The sequence below is a fragment of the Malus sylvestris genome, chromosome 8 (genome assembly GCF_916048215.2).
Source record: "Malus sylvestris chromosome 8, drMalSylv7.2, whole genome shotgun sequence".
In the NCBI taxonomy this organism is placed as follows: Eukaryota; Viridiplantae; Streptophyta; class Magnoliopsida; order Rosales; family Rosaceae; genus Malus; species Malus sylvestris.
In genome coordinates this window covers 3,787,450-3,805,532 of record NC_062267.1, presented here as the reverse complement: position 1 = coordinate 3,805,532, position 18,083 = coordinate 3,787,450, and the positions used below count along the sequence as shown (strand labels likewise).

The 18,083-nt window shown below is 35.8% G+C and overlaps 1 protein-coding gene and 1 long non-coding RNA gene across 2 annotated transcripts; one reads left to right on the top strand and one right to left on the bottom strand.

Annotated features, from left to right (window-relative positions):
- Positions 1-9,891: 9,891 nt before the first annotated feature.
- Positions 9,892-10,523, bottom strand: LOC126632568 (uncharacterized). Its single transcript, XR_007626740.1, has 2 exons — positions 10,279-10,523; positions 9,892-10,202 (listed from the first exon to the last, which is right to left on the bottom strand). It is a non-coding gene; the product is annotated as an uncharacterized LOC126632568 (long non-coding RNA).
- Positions 10,524-11,643: 1,120 nt separating this feature from the next.
- On the top strand, positions 11,644-17,561 carry LOC126632554 (uncharacterized). The gene is made up of 14 exons (XM_050302978.1): positions 11,644-11,872; positions 12,135-12,261; positions 12,361-12,595; positions 12,764-12,805; positions 12,970-13,041; positions 13,160-13,295; positions 13,464-13,621; positions 13,775-13,859; positions 14,368-14,570; positions 15,273-15,434; positions 16,061-16,210; positions 16,368-16,628; positions 16,759-17,037; positions 17,166-17,561. Exons 1-14 carry the CDS (start codon positions 11,815-11,817, stop codon positions 17,412-17,414), a joined length of 2,217 nt encoding a protein of 738 aa, XP_050158935.1. The 5' UTR covers positions 11,644-11,814; the 3' UTR covers positions 17,415-17,561.
- The last annotated feature ends 522 nt before the right edge of the window (positions 17,562-18,083 follow it).

Here is an 18,083-nt window from a genome sequence, read left to right as displayed (position 1 = left end):
CACCGCGGTGTATAATAGCGAGGGAAACACAAGTGCCCTTTGTTTTTGGAGAAAACTACGAGACTGCCATCGTTTCTGAGACAGCTAATTTTGTGTATTTATTTCTATTTGATTATTCATCGCATCTGGGACAGATAATTTACACGGCTCATATATTATTTTGTTCTTTTTTTTCCTCTGCTTTTTCGGAAAGCAAGTAATGCTGGTTGTATGTAGTGTGTTTATTTCCTTCTTCTCAAGAGATACTAAGAACTTTTTATACTCTCTGTTATTTTAATTTAGCATTAATTCTCGTATCAACATCATAAAATATTATATAAAAAACATGAAATGACTAAAGTTCATGAACAGTTCCACTTTTTAGAGAGTCTGTTCTCAAATTCTCTTTTCTACAAATTAAAATAAATTTATTTTATAAGAAATGATATTCATAACTTCAAGTTTTAACCCTACATCAAAAAGGGCTAGAAGATCTCAAAAATATTAACTTTAAAATTATAGTAAAAAAATACCACATTATAAAAACAATTTAATTGTTTATTTTTCATTTTTAACCATTAATTCACATTTTTATTTTCTTTTTATCATCATAACATGTTCAGATGGATTTATAATTTGGCATGCGAGATCAAATCTTCTTCACCCAAAATAAGTGTGGCGTCTCTATGACCCCAATATGTGTTTAACACATATTGAATTTATGACAACAAAATTAAAAAAAATTTAAAATAATATATATGTATCAGTTATTTATTGGGTCACAGAAAGATCACACATTTTTTTAGTGTAGGAGATTTGATCTCTGCTTAAACCTTCCATTGACTATTGGAAAAAAAAAACACACTCGTACACTCACTTTTATACATGCCTTGGATTAAATAAATCCGCATGTAGCAAATCAAAGAATTAGAATACATATTAATTGAATAAAAACTAATAAAATTGCATGCACCAATAAACTCACATGTGTTCTTGAATAAAATAATGTCCTATTGTACCTAATTTATTTTATAGTTAGTGTGCTTAACTTTTTATAACGAGAGGCAGACCCGAACTTAAATATAGTCTAAAACTTAATAATTTTAAATAGTGGAAAACTAAATTGGGACTTAATTTTAATGGTAAATTACATTTTATCCTCTCAGGTTTGGGGTCGATTTCAATTCCTTACAACATCTTTAAAACATTTCAATTTCATACATTTACTTATCATTTTATTTCAATTTCATACATCCAAGTAAACTGTTAAGTGATGATGTGGCTGACAAATTTGTGTCACGTGGCAAAAATAATAATTTTATATGTATTTAAAATATTATAATAATTTATCCTATTAAAAAAAACCCCATCTTCTTCCCCGAGCACACCCATCCCACCCCACCCCACCTGCAACCCCCCCATCTCCCCTGCAACCTTCCCTCTCACCCCACAAACCATCCAGAAACCCATCTCCCACCCCACCCACAAACACCTGCACACCGAATTCGAAAATCCGATCCCAAATCAAAACCCATCCACAAACACATGCACACTAGCGTATCGAGAAGCTTCTAGGGCTTCTTCAAGATCGAGTTGCGACGCGACTTCACGGCCAATGCAGTCGGCGACGATGAGGCCACCATGGGTGACATCGCGCATAACAATTTTGTCTTCCCAAGACATGGCGTTCTGGTGCCCGAGGTTGGGTTTTGGGTGGGGTGGGGTGGGATGGGTGTGCTCGGGAAGAAGATGGGTTTCTTGTTTCTTTTATTTATTTAATAGGATTAATTATTATAATATTTTAAATGCATAAATAAAAAAAATTTGCCACGTGGCACAAATTTGACAGCCACGTCATCACTTAATGGATTTTCTAATGGATGTATGAAATTGAAATAAAATGAAAAGTAAATGTATGAAATTGAAATGTTTTAAAGATGTTGTAAGGAATTGAAATCGACCCCAAACCTGAGGGGGTAAAATGTAATTTACCCTAATTTTAAAATGCAGTTGGTGAAATGATTTTGTATTATAAAATTATTTTTATTTTGGGAGTAATCGTCACTCTTGTTGTCAATTCAAGAATCAAAAATGCATGATTACATTTTGCAAATAATGCTTTGATGGAAAATAGTAATGTGTATGCATTATAGGGCATGTTCGATCCTCACTGACTCTATCGTTTGTAAAAATAAAATGAAATGCATGCTTGCATTTTGATAGTGGAAATCTACACACCCCCACTTTGTTTCCATTTTTGTTTGAAATTGTTATGAGAAGCAAAGATATGTTGTATGGAGCAAAAAATTGAAAACTCATGCTTCACACCTAAACCAACCAAATTAACATCATTCTATTAAAAAAAATCCATATATTCAGTTTTCATATTTAATTCCCTTCCCAGCAACATAAAATCATGGAAGGGCATAACTAATAATTTTTTTTTTTTTGCAAAATTACTACTTTCTACTTTTATTATGTGCGGATGACTGACTGACACTTTCATTAAAGTGAACTATATAATTAGCTCTAAATCTAAGCGTGGTTGCTCTTTTAATTCCATGTAATCAATAAGGTGTGAAGCTCTATCATGCATGACAACTAAGAAATTGTATTTTTCCTATAATATTGGATTCCTTACTAATTTCTAATTTGATTCCTTACCATTTAATTATATTTAAACTACATATTAATAGAACTATGGTTCTTAACTAAATTTGAGAAAATTAGTATTTTGACCCTTTAATTAAAATTGAACCGAAATAAAAATTATAGGCAATTTGGTAATTACAAAAATATAAATTTTACTGTTTTTTTTAACCATCAACTAGATATGATTTTAACATCCAAATTATTTGACAAAAAAAAGATTAATATTTATTTGACAAAAAAAAATTAATATTTAAAACAAATTTCTGTCTTGTATTTTTATTAGGAAACGAAATTCTCTATTTAATATTGAAAACTGACTTTGATAAACCCTTTGTTTTTCCTAATTGGGAAATTTTATTTGAACCCATACAACCTATTTTTACACCCAACTTACTCTCTACACCCATATTAATTTTAATTAAACCATCAATATCTATTTGAACCCAAATTTACTACCTAAACTACCCTCTCAAACCTAATTCAATATGTAAATTTATCTTTACATCCGTTGAGAAAATAAAAACACAAAATGAGTATTCTACAACTCATTCAAGACGTAAAGAGAACAATATATCTTACATATTTGTCTCGCGCTTAATCCTTCTTTTGCTGCATATTTCTCATTGCTTTGTTTCATCACCAACCAACCCAAGCGTTGAGGTATTCAAAATATTTTTTAATTTGCAAAAGTTTAGGTATCGTGTGGGTTTCCTTCGCACCTGGTGCTCCGGGCAAGTTTATTGTTCCGACGAGATTTTACCAAGTATAATTACCCAGTTCAATTATTGATTTCAATAATCCTTGATTTCAATTTTCTACTCGAGTGATGGTTATTTCCTCTTAACAAAAAAGGTTTGGTTTTGACATATATTTATCGGGATACTATCACTAAAAAAGATGATTAGCCATATACATGGATCTTTGAAAAATCTAGAACATGTGGTGGCAGAGAAACAAAATACCAAGAAATAAATCATCCACCTTTATTATCCTTGATTTCAAGCCTATTTGCAGGCAGTATACAACTGCTACTAAACCCTAAACAAAAAGAATTGAAATCAAATAAAAAATTAACATAAATTGATTCATATTTTATTTGAAAGATTTAAAACTTCAAAATTATCATCTATCCGTCAAAAAGAGCTTATTTCTCTCTTTGACAACGTCTTAGGATTTTAGCCAAAACAAAATGTAAAAAAATTATTGCGTGATGATAAGGGTTTAATTATTGGAAGTGGGTTTATTGATAACATTTTGATTTTTGTATTAATTTCATCTTGTACTTGATGGTAATTAGACAATAGGGCTAAGAAGACAATTCACAATTAAGATTTAAGTTGGGTGTAAAGTGAAGTTGTTTGGGTTCAAATAAAATTTCCCTTCCTAATTTCTACTTTTCTTAAGAGGAAAGCAAGAATAAGGGGCATTTTCTGTAAATTCCTCAACACAATAGGGGGACTTCCGGAAGTGAAATGGGAATATGAAAAACTGAGAAATGGTCCCTACTCCCCAGGACGGTGTGGCCTTGACAAACCGTTTGACTTGACGGATCTGAGCATCTGGACAGCGACACGTGTTAACATCTTTATGTAAAGGGCATTCGCCTCCGCAACATTTTCGTCCTTTGACAATCTGATTTTTCATGCCGACTTTTAAGTTTTTGACAAAGAAAACAAATATCCGTACTCTGGAAAATAAAAATATAACAAATGTCACATAATTGGGGATCCATATTCGTTTAAACAGATTTTTCTGTGTGATCAAAAGACGGTAGTTTACATATCACTATAGAATTAGAGAGGCACTTTAAAAAAATTTCGCTCCATTTGTATACGATATGCAGTGTACCAATTTATGTTCCGATTGCCCTGAAAAGTATCTCATTGGTTTGGTGGCTCAAATTTGACATGTGGCACATGGAGGCTTGTGTTGACGGTCTCCACAGCGAGAAATTTTTAGTTGTGACGGAAACACAAGTGGTATACCACGTGTTTCAATATGAGTGGTGAGAAATTTTATTTTTTAAGCTATTAACTTTTTAGCACACATATCCCACTATTTGTTTAGTGACACATGATGTACCATCCCGTGTACCAGTCACACTAAAAAATCTCTCCTCCACAGCAGGTATCAATGTTTGTATTATTTATTGTAATCCGTTGATGTGATTACGATATTGAAACATTTGTGGCATAATTGAGTAGTCATAAATCAGTAGTCTAGTTGGTTATGGCTATTTAAGTGTACCAAAACCAAACAAATTATGAAATTATTATTAATAACAGATAATAGAATTGTTGAGATAGTAACAAACCTTTTTTTTATCAGAAAGTCAACTTTTATTAAGTACAAGGCCCAAGCAATATGAGAGCAGTAACCCAAGATACAATGGAAGACTCATATAAGTTTAGGCTCGAAGGGAAAATAGAAAGTAAAAAACCCTAATCTCCAGCAGTAAAGACCACATTGCCACCACCATCACATCCTCGGATGAAGCCAAACTCCGGACTAAGAAAGTAGACACTAGATCCAAATGACACGCCTCGATCCCGATATTCCCCGAACACAAGGATATGCACGTGCTAGGTAGAGATGAAAATATACATATAAGGCTTACAAGATCCACTTCCCTGGGCGATGTGGAATGTAATAATCCACCCCTCTTAGGGGCCCGACGTCCTCGTCGACATACATCCGGCCAGGGATTGGCTCTGATACCAATTGTCACGCCCCCCCCCCCCCCCGATCCCAATATTCCCCCCCCCCGGGCTTGACTCCGTCATAGCACGATATTGTCCACTTTTGGCCTCGACCACGCCCTCACAGTTTTGTTTCTGGGAACTCACACGAGAACTTCCTAGTGGGTCACCCATCATGGGGATGCTCTCGTGCAAACTCGCTTAACTTCGGAGTTCCGATGGAACCCGAAACCAGTGAGCTCCCAAAAGGCCTCCTGCTAGGTAGAGATGAGAATATACATATAAGGCTTACAGGATCTACTCCCCTGGGCGATGTGGGATGTAACACCAAATCCCTTTCACGAATCCTTACAAATATATACAAACAAAGTATCATACGGGTAGAGGGTGAGGTTAAGCGGATATGTAAAATACCTAACACTTGGCCTCAATGGGGATCCAGCATAGGTATGCGGGTTGGGAAGGGGAAGTGAAGGAGGGTGGTAGATTTGGTATCCATTTTCTGATTGAAGCCCACCTATCCGAGTACATGGTGGTATGGGGATTTAGTATCACAACTAAGGAGACGGGAGGACAGAAAGTTAAAAGACACAAAGCAGTAAAATTAGGCAAAAGATGCCGAATAAGGGGCATGAAGTCCAAATATGAGACAAGCTCATGGGATAGTTGAGAACCAGCTCAGAGAAAACTGAGATAAACTCAAAGAGATGGATGCATGGAGGGGATGGATCAGAGGAAGTGAGAGTGGAAATGCAAAGGAAGGAATGAGAGAGAAAGAGAAGGAGGAGGGAAGAATGAGATTGGAAAGAGGAAGAAGTAGCGGGTTGCCGCCTACTCCAAGCAAGAGCAAGGGGCGCTCTGGATCTGGGTTTCTAGAGAGAGAGAAAGAGAAAATCCGTTGGGTAAAGTCGAGTTAGTAACAAACTAATGCTACATTTTGATTGAATTATGGTGCTTTTAAAAAAAACAGCTTATTAAAAAATCTGGAACATTAAATGTGTTCGGTAAAATAAAAAAAATACTTTAAAAAAAATGATGTCTATGAAAGTAGAAAAACATAAAAAATAAAAAAAGTAGAAGCATCATCTACCATGCTTTAAAAAAAAAATAATTTTTTTGTCAAAGCATATTAATAAATGCTCAATTAATGAATTTTTAAAATGGCAAGTATACCCCCAAATATTTTACAAAATTATAATTTTTGCCCTACATTATTGTCTTTGATAATTATTAAATCACATTAAGGCCCCGTTTAATATTGTTTTTTTTTCACCAAACACTGATTCACTTTAAAGTTAAGCAGTAAAAAAGTATTTGGTAAAAGTAAAATATCATGCTTATTTTAAAAACAATGATCTCCAGACAGCAACTTTTAAAAGCAACCTGTATGTTGCTTTTAAAAGCTGTTTTAATAAAAAGCAGAATTTAGCCTTTGATGAATATTTTCAATTATTGTAATACCTTTATTAGTTTTTTGAAAATGACATATTTAGTCTTTCACACATAGTATCCCTTAGAGAATAAAGTGACTCCTACCACCTATCACCACTGTTGTTGCCACCACCACCACTATAACCATAACCTCCACCATTGTCACCATAACCACAACCTCCAAGGGCAGGGCATGAAATTGCCTTGTTAGCAAAAAAGCCAAGGGCAGGGCCATCCACTGCAACCATCACCACCATAACTGCAAGCAACCGCCACTATTGCCATCATAACAACAACCGCCACTACTACTATTGTCACCACCATTTTTTCCGCCACCACCATAACCTCAACCGTCACCGTTGTCACCATAACCACAACTGCCACCATCGGCACTACCACCCTTAACACCATTGTTATATATGCACCCCAACCATCAAATCTCACTATTAGCACCGTCACCATCAAATCACTATTAGCACCACCACCATACCTCCACCGTTGCTACCGTCACCACCGCCACCACTACCATCCTTGCCACTACTGTCGTCGCCCCCACTCTTACAATTAGGTCCATTTTGTCATTATACAATTATATCATTTTTAAAATTTACCAAACGCTTTTACACTGCTTTTCATACTCACAACATTTATAAAATACAGTTAACCAAACGCTCATATGCTTTACTTTACAGCTAATTATTCTTAAAGCACGGCATAAACAATTTTTTTTTTAAAAAGCACAGCAATTCCGAATTGGCCCTAAGTACCATACCCTTTTTAGTCATTTAACATATTCAAAACAATTTATATAAAAGTTTACCAAACACTCACACATTGTTTTTTTTATTATTATTAAAAGCATTTTTACAAAAAAAAATTACCAAACACTCAACTATTTTATTTTACCGCTGTTTATTTTCATAGCAAAGCAGAAACAGTTTTTTTTTAAAGTACAACAATACCAAACTAGCTCTTAATGTTTGGAACTAAATTATAAGACATATTTATAGAGACCATAACCTAATAAATTAGAGTATTTTAGTATATGACTTACAAAAAAAAAATGAAAAAGTAAATAACTTGCGAACAACATGTTTATGCTTAAGGTATCATATTTGATTATTATGTTGTCTGTCTTTAGTCAATATGTTGCCTGTTTATATCACGACACTATTTTTTAACAACTCATGACAATTTAATTTATGTTGTGCTATTTACACACTTTTTTTTATCTCTCACACATCTTCTCAATTTCCGATCGTTGTATTAAATAAATTAAAAAACAAAAGATATAAGTTAAAAGTAATGTGTGAGAGATAAAAATAGGTGTATTGATAAAACCACTTAGTAATGAAACCCCATTAATTACTTAATTTAAAAAGAATTAGTTACAGTATGGTCCAAACGCATATTAGATATTTAGTTGTCAATTTCGGAGAATTATTGTTCTAATTTCCGTCGTACATGGCATGCCGACTTAACGGCTTTTGTCGAGGGATGGAGACTTTGTAGACGGCTTACAATTGTCAACTTCAAAACTAATTTCTAACTGTTTTTTGGAAGGAAAACTACTAAATAAAAAATTTGAAAACTTTGAATTCTAAAGAAAATGATAAAAAAAAAAAGTAAAGTAAATAGTACCATGACTTTTTAGTATAAAAGTATGATTTTTCGTTAAAGTGAACAATACCGAATGTTTTTCGTTAAAGTTTACTATTTTGTATTCATTTAAATATCTAATAAAAATTGGAAATGATAGAAAAGAAAACGAAATGTAAAAATTCAAAGAGAATCCAAGGAAAAAGTCCATAGACTCTATAACGAGTATAAAAATATGATTGAAATATTTTGAATTACTCTAATTTTTGAGAATGAGACTTGAACTTGCGCTCAAGACCACGACGAGGAGCACACTGCCTAATCAACTTGGCTAAATTGAATATACATCGTGAGACATAGACCTAGATACCTACGTAAACAAATACATACGAGGCAGGACTATGATACTAAAGAAGTGTTTCTTGAGCTTCATACATTAAGGTTTTTGCACACTGGTATTTCACTTCCACACACCCCTCCTTTTTCTAGTCATTGGATTGAACAAACCGAAGGAGATTCAAAGGCCGGAATTAAAAAGAGCGTGCAAGAGGTGAAAATTGGTGTGCAGAAATCCAAACATGATCAAAACAGAGAAGAAAACGCTTCCTATAATGTTTCGGGGGAAGAATACACAAATGTCAAAGTTACATACTATGTAAGATAACATCTCAACATTCAGGTTCGGTATTCATCTACAACAACAAAGCCTTATCCCACAAAGCCAGAATTTGGTATGCATCTAGAGAAAGAACACATTTTCTCACTAGTTTGATTCTCAAATTGTTTCAAGTAATATGGTTTCATATCGCAAAAGTCGAAGAAAAAGAAGGTAAAACTCAACAAATAGATAACAGCTGCTCATCCTGACATAATATAAAAGCTTTTCGGCATGTCAAGATTTGTAATGACATTTTCAGTATCTGAACACACCAAATTCCGACTCATATTAAGAAGCCTTGACACACCAACCAATATCTCAGAAGATAGGGTGCTGGTTACAATCCAGAACACATAAAAACACCTTGAACATTAGGATCATCCATCTAGTTCCCAACTAAAAGAACCCCCTAAGTACCTTTCATAACATGTAAATTCATTCCGACGCACACATCAAGTTTGACCAAACAACAAGTACAAAACATTAATCCTCTGCAACATTGGATTGGCCGGCACTGTATGGCCAGCACCGGCTGTAGAACTAAGGTGATGCACAACACCAACGTCTAAAAATGACTGGGAAACCAGTGCTGCATGATCTTATAAGGACAGATCATTTTGACACGGGGGTTAAGCATAGAGGACCAATCACAGCAAGTTTGGTACCATCACACTGTAAATTGCCCGTCTTGCTAGGTAATTCGAACAATAAGAACATTGTTCCTCAGATTACTCAGCAACCAAATGAAACATATATAAAGCTATAAGCTTGATGGGAAATAGCATCTAAATCTACTAACAGATTGTTCATCCCTCTAATACATTTTCCTCGAACCCGAAAAAAAGCTAGTTGTAAAATACACTGAACTCATACTTGCACAAATAAAAAACTGTAATTAAATATTAAAAAATAATAATAATTAACAACACTCAGATGGATCTCTGCCAATTCTTATACCGTGTAAGTGATCAATTTCTCAGAAATCCACAATCTATTAGTACACAGATAACTAACAGCAATCACTTGCTCTCAATCAAACTTAATTAATACTAATCCACAAGAAATCAACAAATTAGGGTTTTTAATTTATTTAATTTCACAAATCAACCTGTTCCTCCTCAGTGTGCTTTTCTCCTCTGGGGCTGCCTCTCCTTCTCAGTAGCTAATCTGTATATCCAGTACACCTAACACGATGACAAATCAGATTTTAGGCACTAATTGAAGCGAAAAATCAGGAAGAGGAAGGAAATTAGCGAGTACCAGAGCGAGGACATGAGCTACTATTAGGAGAACCACCACGATCGGCACCAATTCGAGGAACCATGGCCGCAGAGACGCCGGCTGCGGAGTCTCCATTTGATGGGAACAATGAGGTTCTAGAGAGAGAAAGATGAGAGAGAGAGATGGAGAGATGAAGCACTGCAATCAGAGAGGGTTTTCGAGCTCGATGGTTTACTGAAGTTTACTAGAAGACAGGGGAGCGTGAGTGTTACTGGCAAATTGGGACGGAGCAGGCTTCGGGTCTTGTTGACCCGATTAAGTTTCCAAATAGGCCGGCTTAATATTGGGCCTTATTATCGGCCTCAAAGCCCACGGTCTACATATCTACACAACTTACTAATAAAATCATCTTTGTCAACAAAAAATTAGTGAAAAGGACATTAGGCACAACACCGTGTCTTACGAGACGAGCCCCTCGAGACTCACACTTTAGTAAGGTATTGTCTGTTTTGGGAACTAACCCGCAAGGATTTACTCTTAAGACTATCTCCAAATGACAAGATTTTCTCTAGGGGAGATGCCATAATTAACATAGCATCTAAGTTATTTGACTCCTTACTTTTTAACAGTCTTTTTTTTTTACGACAAATGAAGATGGAGTCAATTTTATTATTTAATGTCTGGGGGCCATAATTCATCAATATACAAGTTTTATCTATTTTAAATAATTGTTTTCCTTAAAACACGTAGTAATGGGAACCGATATATAATAAATTAATAATTAACACGTTCTTTAGAACAAAATAAATTTTGACATTAACTTCAAATTGCTACATCATCCTTCAAATAAAATTTTGAGAATTCATATATTTAATATCTCCATTAGAGATGCTTTAAGCCCCTCGAGACTTTGAAATGCTTCGTGCTATGAGTATGTAAGTTTTACACGTATAAATCACTTAACCTTCCTTGACGCGGGCGATGTAAGATTTAAGTACACGTTATAACATTCTTGTATTGCATGTATTTATAAACGAGTTTTCCATTTATCACATGACCAAACATCATAGTTTAATAAAATTTCAAACATCATCATAATGCGTAAATTGATACGATTTCGCATGTAAACAAATTAAAAACCTCAAGTTTGGATACTCCCGAATCCAAATTAAAACCTTAAGGAACCAACTACAAGAAGAATACGCAAAAGGAAAATTAATGAAAATGATTTGAAAACTTTGAGTTTTAACGATAAATATAAAATAAAGAGTAAAATAAATAATACCAAAATTGACTTTTTAGTATAAAAATATGATTTTTCGTTAAAATAAACAGTAACTAAAGATTTTCGTTAAATTTCTTGCAAAAACAAAAACCCGTATAGGCCTGGTTAGGTGTCCGTAAGAGGTGTCGAGTTCACTGTCAAACGTGGCAGCTTTCTCGGTCTCCAAGCAATCTCTCTCTCTGGTTTCCGTTTCACTGGAGCAGTACCACAAACACTTGCGGTGCATCCTGCAAATCTATAAAATCTGTGATGGCTTCGTGAGCTTTTGCTCCACTGTATTTTCCCCGCCGATGAGGAATGTCTTTGCCGCGCTCAAGCGCCACCGCCATGTCACTCTGCTAACCCAAAGTAAGTACCGCTCGCACGATCGCTCCGTTTTCCCGCGTCTAGATTTTACTTATTGTCTGTTTGGTTCCTGCGAAAATGCGGGAAGAAAATCGCACTAGCCGTAATCCAATCCAATTTCTTATTTCCTAATTTCTCGATTTGTTTGGTTAATTATAACGAATTTGCTCACTTAGGTTACGTAATTGGATCAATAAGTTAGCTGTGATTGTTACATTCGTGGATTAAGCTATGAGTAATTCTATGTATTGGGTTTTTTGTGTAGCTTTACGCCATGACAGAAACGTGGAGACCGTAATACGAAAATGCATACCATTGGGTTACAATAACTATGTTGAAATTAGATGGAAGCAAGAAAAATTGTTTCCGCATCAATTGTTACAACGGAATTCGTAAGTTTACGAGTATTCTTTGTGTTGGGAATTCAAGGCATTTGTTTTGTGTTCTCTTGTTTGAATTCTGAAATGCTTCGTGTTCATCGGTTTATGCAGTATTTCCACCAGTGTGCATGGTGAAATGGCATCTGCAGAGTATGCAAAGTTGAGGAAGGAATCACTAGAGAGTGAATTCGGGCACGCTCTTGATGCAGGCTCCAAAAGTATTTCTGTTGTCTACCGTTTTGGTCCGTTTTTGGCATTGTATAGAGCTGCAATTATTTCATTTCATGTGGTGAAGCTCACAATCTGGCAATTCTTTGTCCATGACATAAAGAAACGCGCCGTCAAGGTAATCGACAGGATACATTTATTTATATATTTTACATGATATGGTGTTGCATGTGCTTTAACTTCTGCATTGATTTAGTGATGCTGGTGTGTAGTTAGATATACGTAATTCTCCTTTTATGATCCTAAAGTTAGATATATATCTGAAATGGTTAATGTGATCTTGCAGTTTCGTGAAACTCTAATTCGCTTGGGACCTTTCTACATCAAGGTAAGCCACTTTCTTTGTAATGAAATTTTCAAGATACCTTTTCTTTCCCCGATTGAGAGGTTAATATCTAATGAATGTAATCTTATGTCATTCGGTTTCTTTCTAATTGTGCAATGCAAGATGTACCTAGTTTATCCAATTATGTTTGAACTTTGAATTCACAGCTCGGGCAGGCTTTGAGCACCAGACCAGACATACTGCCAACTATATACTGCCAAGAGCTTGTTAAGTTACAGGTTACTAGCTTCTTTCTCACACAGGCACCTATGATAATGGTTATGTGATTGAATGTATTAGCTCTCGGTGTTATAGATCTCTTTACTTATTCATTATTATCGAACCCTTTCCTAACAGGATCAAATACCACCATTTCCAACACGTGTTGCAATTAAATCTATTGAATCTCAGCTAGGTGCCCCCATTTCAAAACTTTTTGCCGACATCAGCCCAGAGCCTATTGCAGCAGCATCCCTAGGGCAGGTCTATAAAGGTTAGAGAGCTCCATTTTAATGTCATGCTCTTTTTCTTAGTGGGAAATTTTTTTTTCCTTTGATTTAGTGGCGTGTCTCCCATGGATGTTCAACAAAAGAAATACATGCTTGTGAGAATCATTCAGGAAATGTTTATTTTGTTTATTTTGTTGTTTCAAGTTTTGCAGCTCACTTGCACTCTGGGGAGCTGGTAGCAGTTAAAGTACAAAGGCCGGGTATGTCACTTGTATTGACCCTTGACGCCTTGTTGTTCAGTATGATTGGGGGACAGTTAAAGCGTTTTGCCAATGCCCGCAAAGATCTACTAGTGGCCGTGAATGAGATGGTGCGTTGTGGATTTCATCTCATGTAGAATGCATTTTATCGTTTCTGTATGTCTCCATTTTGTAGATGAAATTAAACTTCTGAATCTTATCTAATGCCTAAACATAGATTTGTGTGTGATTCCCCCCCCCCCCCCCCCCTGGCGTCTCTACAGGTGAGGCATATGTTTGATGAAATTGATTACATCCAAGAGGCAAAGAATGCTAACCGTTTTGCCTCTCTCTATGGTTCAGACCCAAGTAAGTTTTTGTACGTTTGTAATGACTAACAAGTGCACTTTATTAAATACGGAAGTCATTCCACAATAGTTCTGCCTCTTATGTGAATCCCACCTTCATTATATATGATGATTTCCTCATACTCTCATGTAGGTTTTTTAACCTGTGTTAAATACATGCCATGTCAGCCCATTTTAAATTTTTAATAGCAATATCTTCATGTGTGCTTTGAAACGCTTATATTTTACTTATTTTGCCATGGATTTTTCTTTTCTTTCTAGAAAAGAGACATGGATAAAAATTAAATAAGTTCATTTGAATTTTCAGTTATGAGAATTAATTTATTCTATAAGTTGGTGCTTTAGCTCATTTTTTGGAGCTAGTATGCATGCCATAAAATTAGTGTGCTATGCCGGATGGACAAAATGTATTGGACTGGCTTTATGAAGAATTCATCATGCCCTGTGTTATGTTAATTCTCTACAAAGCGAGCTATTATATGAGTAGATTTTTTCTTTGTGATCGACAGGTGACGGGAAAAAGACCGGTCCAAAGCCTACAGCTGGAAAAAGTCTTAAACATAATGAGGCGAACTGTATAAAAGTTCCAAAAATATATTGGGATTTTACCCGTAGGGGTGTGCTTACAATGGAGTGGATTGATGGAATTAAGCTTACAGATGAAATTGGCCTAGAGAGGGCTGGTTTGAACAGAAAAGGATTAATTGACCAGGTATTTGGAAGGAATTGCTCAGCATCTAGTGCATTCGCACTTTTTAATTTATAGAAAGAAAAGATAAAGTGTAGGGCTACAGATTAGCAAAGATAGTTTGGTAATTGAATTCTGAATGGCTAATATGAAGTTTATAGATTCAAATACCATAGGAAAGTCTGATCAGATTTGGTTCTGATCAGATTTGGTTTAATAGTGCTTACTTAGGCAAAACTAACTAATTTTACTCTTGAAGTCTTCTACTCTAGGCTATAGCAAAACTGGAAAAATCTTAGCCCGCCCTTGCAGATGCTTCTATTAATGCCATCCAAACTCCTTAGAAAGTTGCATGTTAGACAGGTGAACTTTTGACTGTTTTGGAACCAACTATAGTCATATATTCGATAGTAATAACATAACATGAAACAAAATGAACTTCACTTATAAGTTAAAAGAAGGGAAGTGTTATTGGCACTCCAAAAATCTGATTCTACACTCCTCACAAGTGTATTTTTCTTTCTAAATATAGAAAGTTTGGAGTGTAGAATGAGATTTTTGAAATGCCGATAACGATTCCCTAAAAGAATATGATAAATGGTAATTAGAGGGTTGGTCCAATAGTTTATTGGGCCTGCTTGGGCTTACAAGTTGTCCTTATGTTAGTACTGCACGTAATTTGGCTGTGTTGTTAAAATATCTCATCCTTTTTATCTTTCCTTATAGGGATTATACTGCTCTTTGAGACAATTGCTTGAGGTGGGATTTTTCCATGCTGACCCACATCCGGGTAACCTTGTCGCTACTGATACTGGTGCTCTTGCATATTTTGATTTTGGAATGATGGGTGAAATTCCTCGACATTATCGTGTGGGACTTATTCAAGTGGTAAGAACCATCAAATAATTATCTTCTTGGGGCACAAGTCCAAAACATTCATGTGTGTAGCTTAAGGTTTTTTTTTTTTTTTTTTTCAACGTAGAATTTTTAAGCATGCATTTATGGCCTTTTGTTAGTATTAAGCTATTCATGGCCATTTTTCACCTCCATCGGATGCCTTGTACCGATGTTAACCAAACTATTGAATTGCATGGGAGGTTGGGAAGATGGGCTGAGTGGCAGCTACCTTTTGTTAAGCTAGCTTTGTTATCAACTTATGAACGTGGTCCAGTTTTCTTTACCCACCTCATTTCTTGAATTTTTTTGTGTTTAGATTGCAGTGATAGTTCTTGTTGACTCTAAAGGAATTATATAGCTTCATACATTGCTTTGTTATGCTTGGATTTTATGGTCTTTGATAGTTTTCAGATTACTGGTATGTATATATATTTTATCATCTTTGATGAGTTTCTTTGGACACCCAAAAACAACAGGAGTTTGTATTTGGTTGCCTCATGAGTAGTTTTTCGTTCTGGTAATCGTTTTTGTGCTTGTTCTTTTTTGTATGATGTTGCTAAATATTTTGGCAAATTGACTTATGGTTGTTTTATTTGATAAGTTTCTGTATCTTTCAGCTTGTGCATTTTGTTAATCGAGACTCCCTGGGTTTGGCAAATGACTTTCTTTCATTGGGATTCCTTCCTGAAGTGGTTGATATACAATTAGTTTCGGATGCATTGCAAGCATCCTTTAGCGACCGGACTAGACAGTCTCAAGATTTCCAGGTTTGTACTTCCACTCCTTTTATCTATCCTATGAGCATACTTGGTAGTTATCTGTTCAAGTGTTTCATTATGGAAATCAGCATAAGGTTATTAAGACACCGCAATTTATGGAAGAATTAAGTATCTCCTTAGATCTAACCTTTGCAATGGATTCCAGGGAGTAATGGACCAACTCTACGATGTTATGTATGAATTTAACTTCTCTCTTCCTCCGGACTATGCCCTGGTAATAAGAGCACTGGGATCACTAGAAGGCACAGCCAAAGTCCTTGATCCTAATTTCAAAGTTATTGAGAGCTCATATCCTTTTGTGATTGGAAGACTTCTGGCTGACCCAAATCCTGATATGAGAAGAATTTTAAGACAACTTCTTATACGCAACGATGGATCGATAAGGTGGAATAGGCTAGAACGCCTGGTAGGTTGCCTAAAGCATCTTGTATTTGTGATAACAACTTATTATTCCGTTTACTACAATATTAATTAGTCAAGTATTTGCATTTCTTTCTACTTTCAATTTGTTAACCAGGATCTATATGTTGTTCCAGATTGCAGCAATATCTGAACAGGCTTCTGAGAGTGCTGAGGAGTCCCCAAATTCTGCGGGCGGTACTCCAAATCCGTTGAGAAGTAAATCATTTGACATGCATTCAGTTGTTGCCGCCACTGAAGATCTTTTCCACTTCATTCTCTCTAAGAAGGGTGAGAGGGTGCGTGTATTCCTTGTTCGGGATATACTTGCTGCAGCTGATGCTTTTCTTGAGGATGAAGTTGTTGGTCGTATGTTCGATGAGAAGCCCGAATCCAGAGGCTCAGTTGAGTCAGAGGTTGGTATATAAATTTCACTTTTACTCTGCCATAGTAGACGAAAAAATAACAAGCAAGTGGATCCGGAAACATGCGGTATTATCTTGTATAGTGAGATTGCTTATCCAATGAACTTTTGTTTCTGCAGGCACACACCATGGTCATGAGGGTTGTAAATGGGTTTCAGTATCTCCGTCAAGCTATAAAGTTGGCCCCGGAGGTATGGACGGAAATGCTTATACGCATGGCAGTTACGCCCGAGGTTCATAAGTTTACATTAGACATCGTTTCGTCGCTAATCATTCATTTTAACGGCAAAATTCCAGAAACTACGTTTGTTTGTATGTCTAGACTTATGCACAAGATGGAAAAAAACCGCAGCTCTTCTGATTTTTGAGATTAGGTATGGTGGTCTTATTCAAGTTTCGTCGAATTTTATTCTTTCCTGTTTCGTTACAGTTCCGAAATTGTATATACTGTAAGGAGTACTTCACACTCGAAATGAAAAGCGAAATAGTTACCGAGCGGTAAATTTTGTTAGTGAGATCGATATTTTGCTTTAAGCTTTAGTTTTCGAGCAGTAACCTCGAAACCACTTTTCTCTCTTTTCTTCTAGTCTATTGCGATCTTTTCTGACCCTAGAGAACCCGAAGAAGCTGTTTCAACGACCACAACTGACCGTGGCCGCACGTACCGGGCAACCGGCCGTAGCCTCAGGGTCGTGCCCTTGTCGCAAGGGAACCAAGGAGAACCAGAAAAGATTAGAAGATTTTATAGCTCTCGTTTGTTGAGATTTGAGAATGACCTGCCCATCGTCAAATACAATTTCTTTTCATGACTGATGCGAGGGAACGTGAATTATCGTTTTGCATTGACAAAGTCTCCGAAAAATACGATAACGATCTTTCTAGAGACAGTCGGCCCATGCGCGTGTCGGAAACTCGTCATCACCGCTTGTGGGCAACTCCTCGTGATTGCCAGTGCGTGACTCTTAGTTGTTGATGCATATTGAGCGGCTTTAACTTGTTAATACATGTCGAGCCACCATTGGTCTTAGGATAAAAGG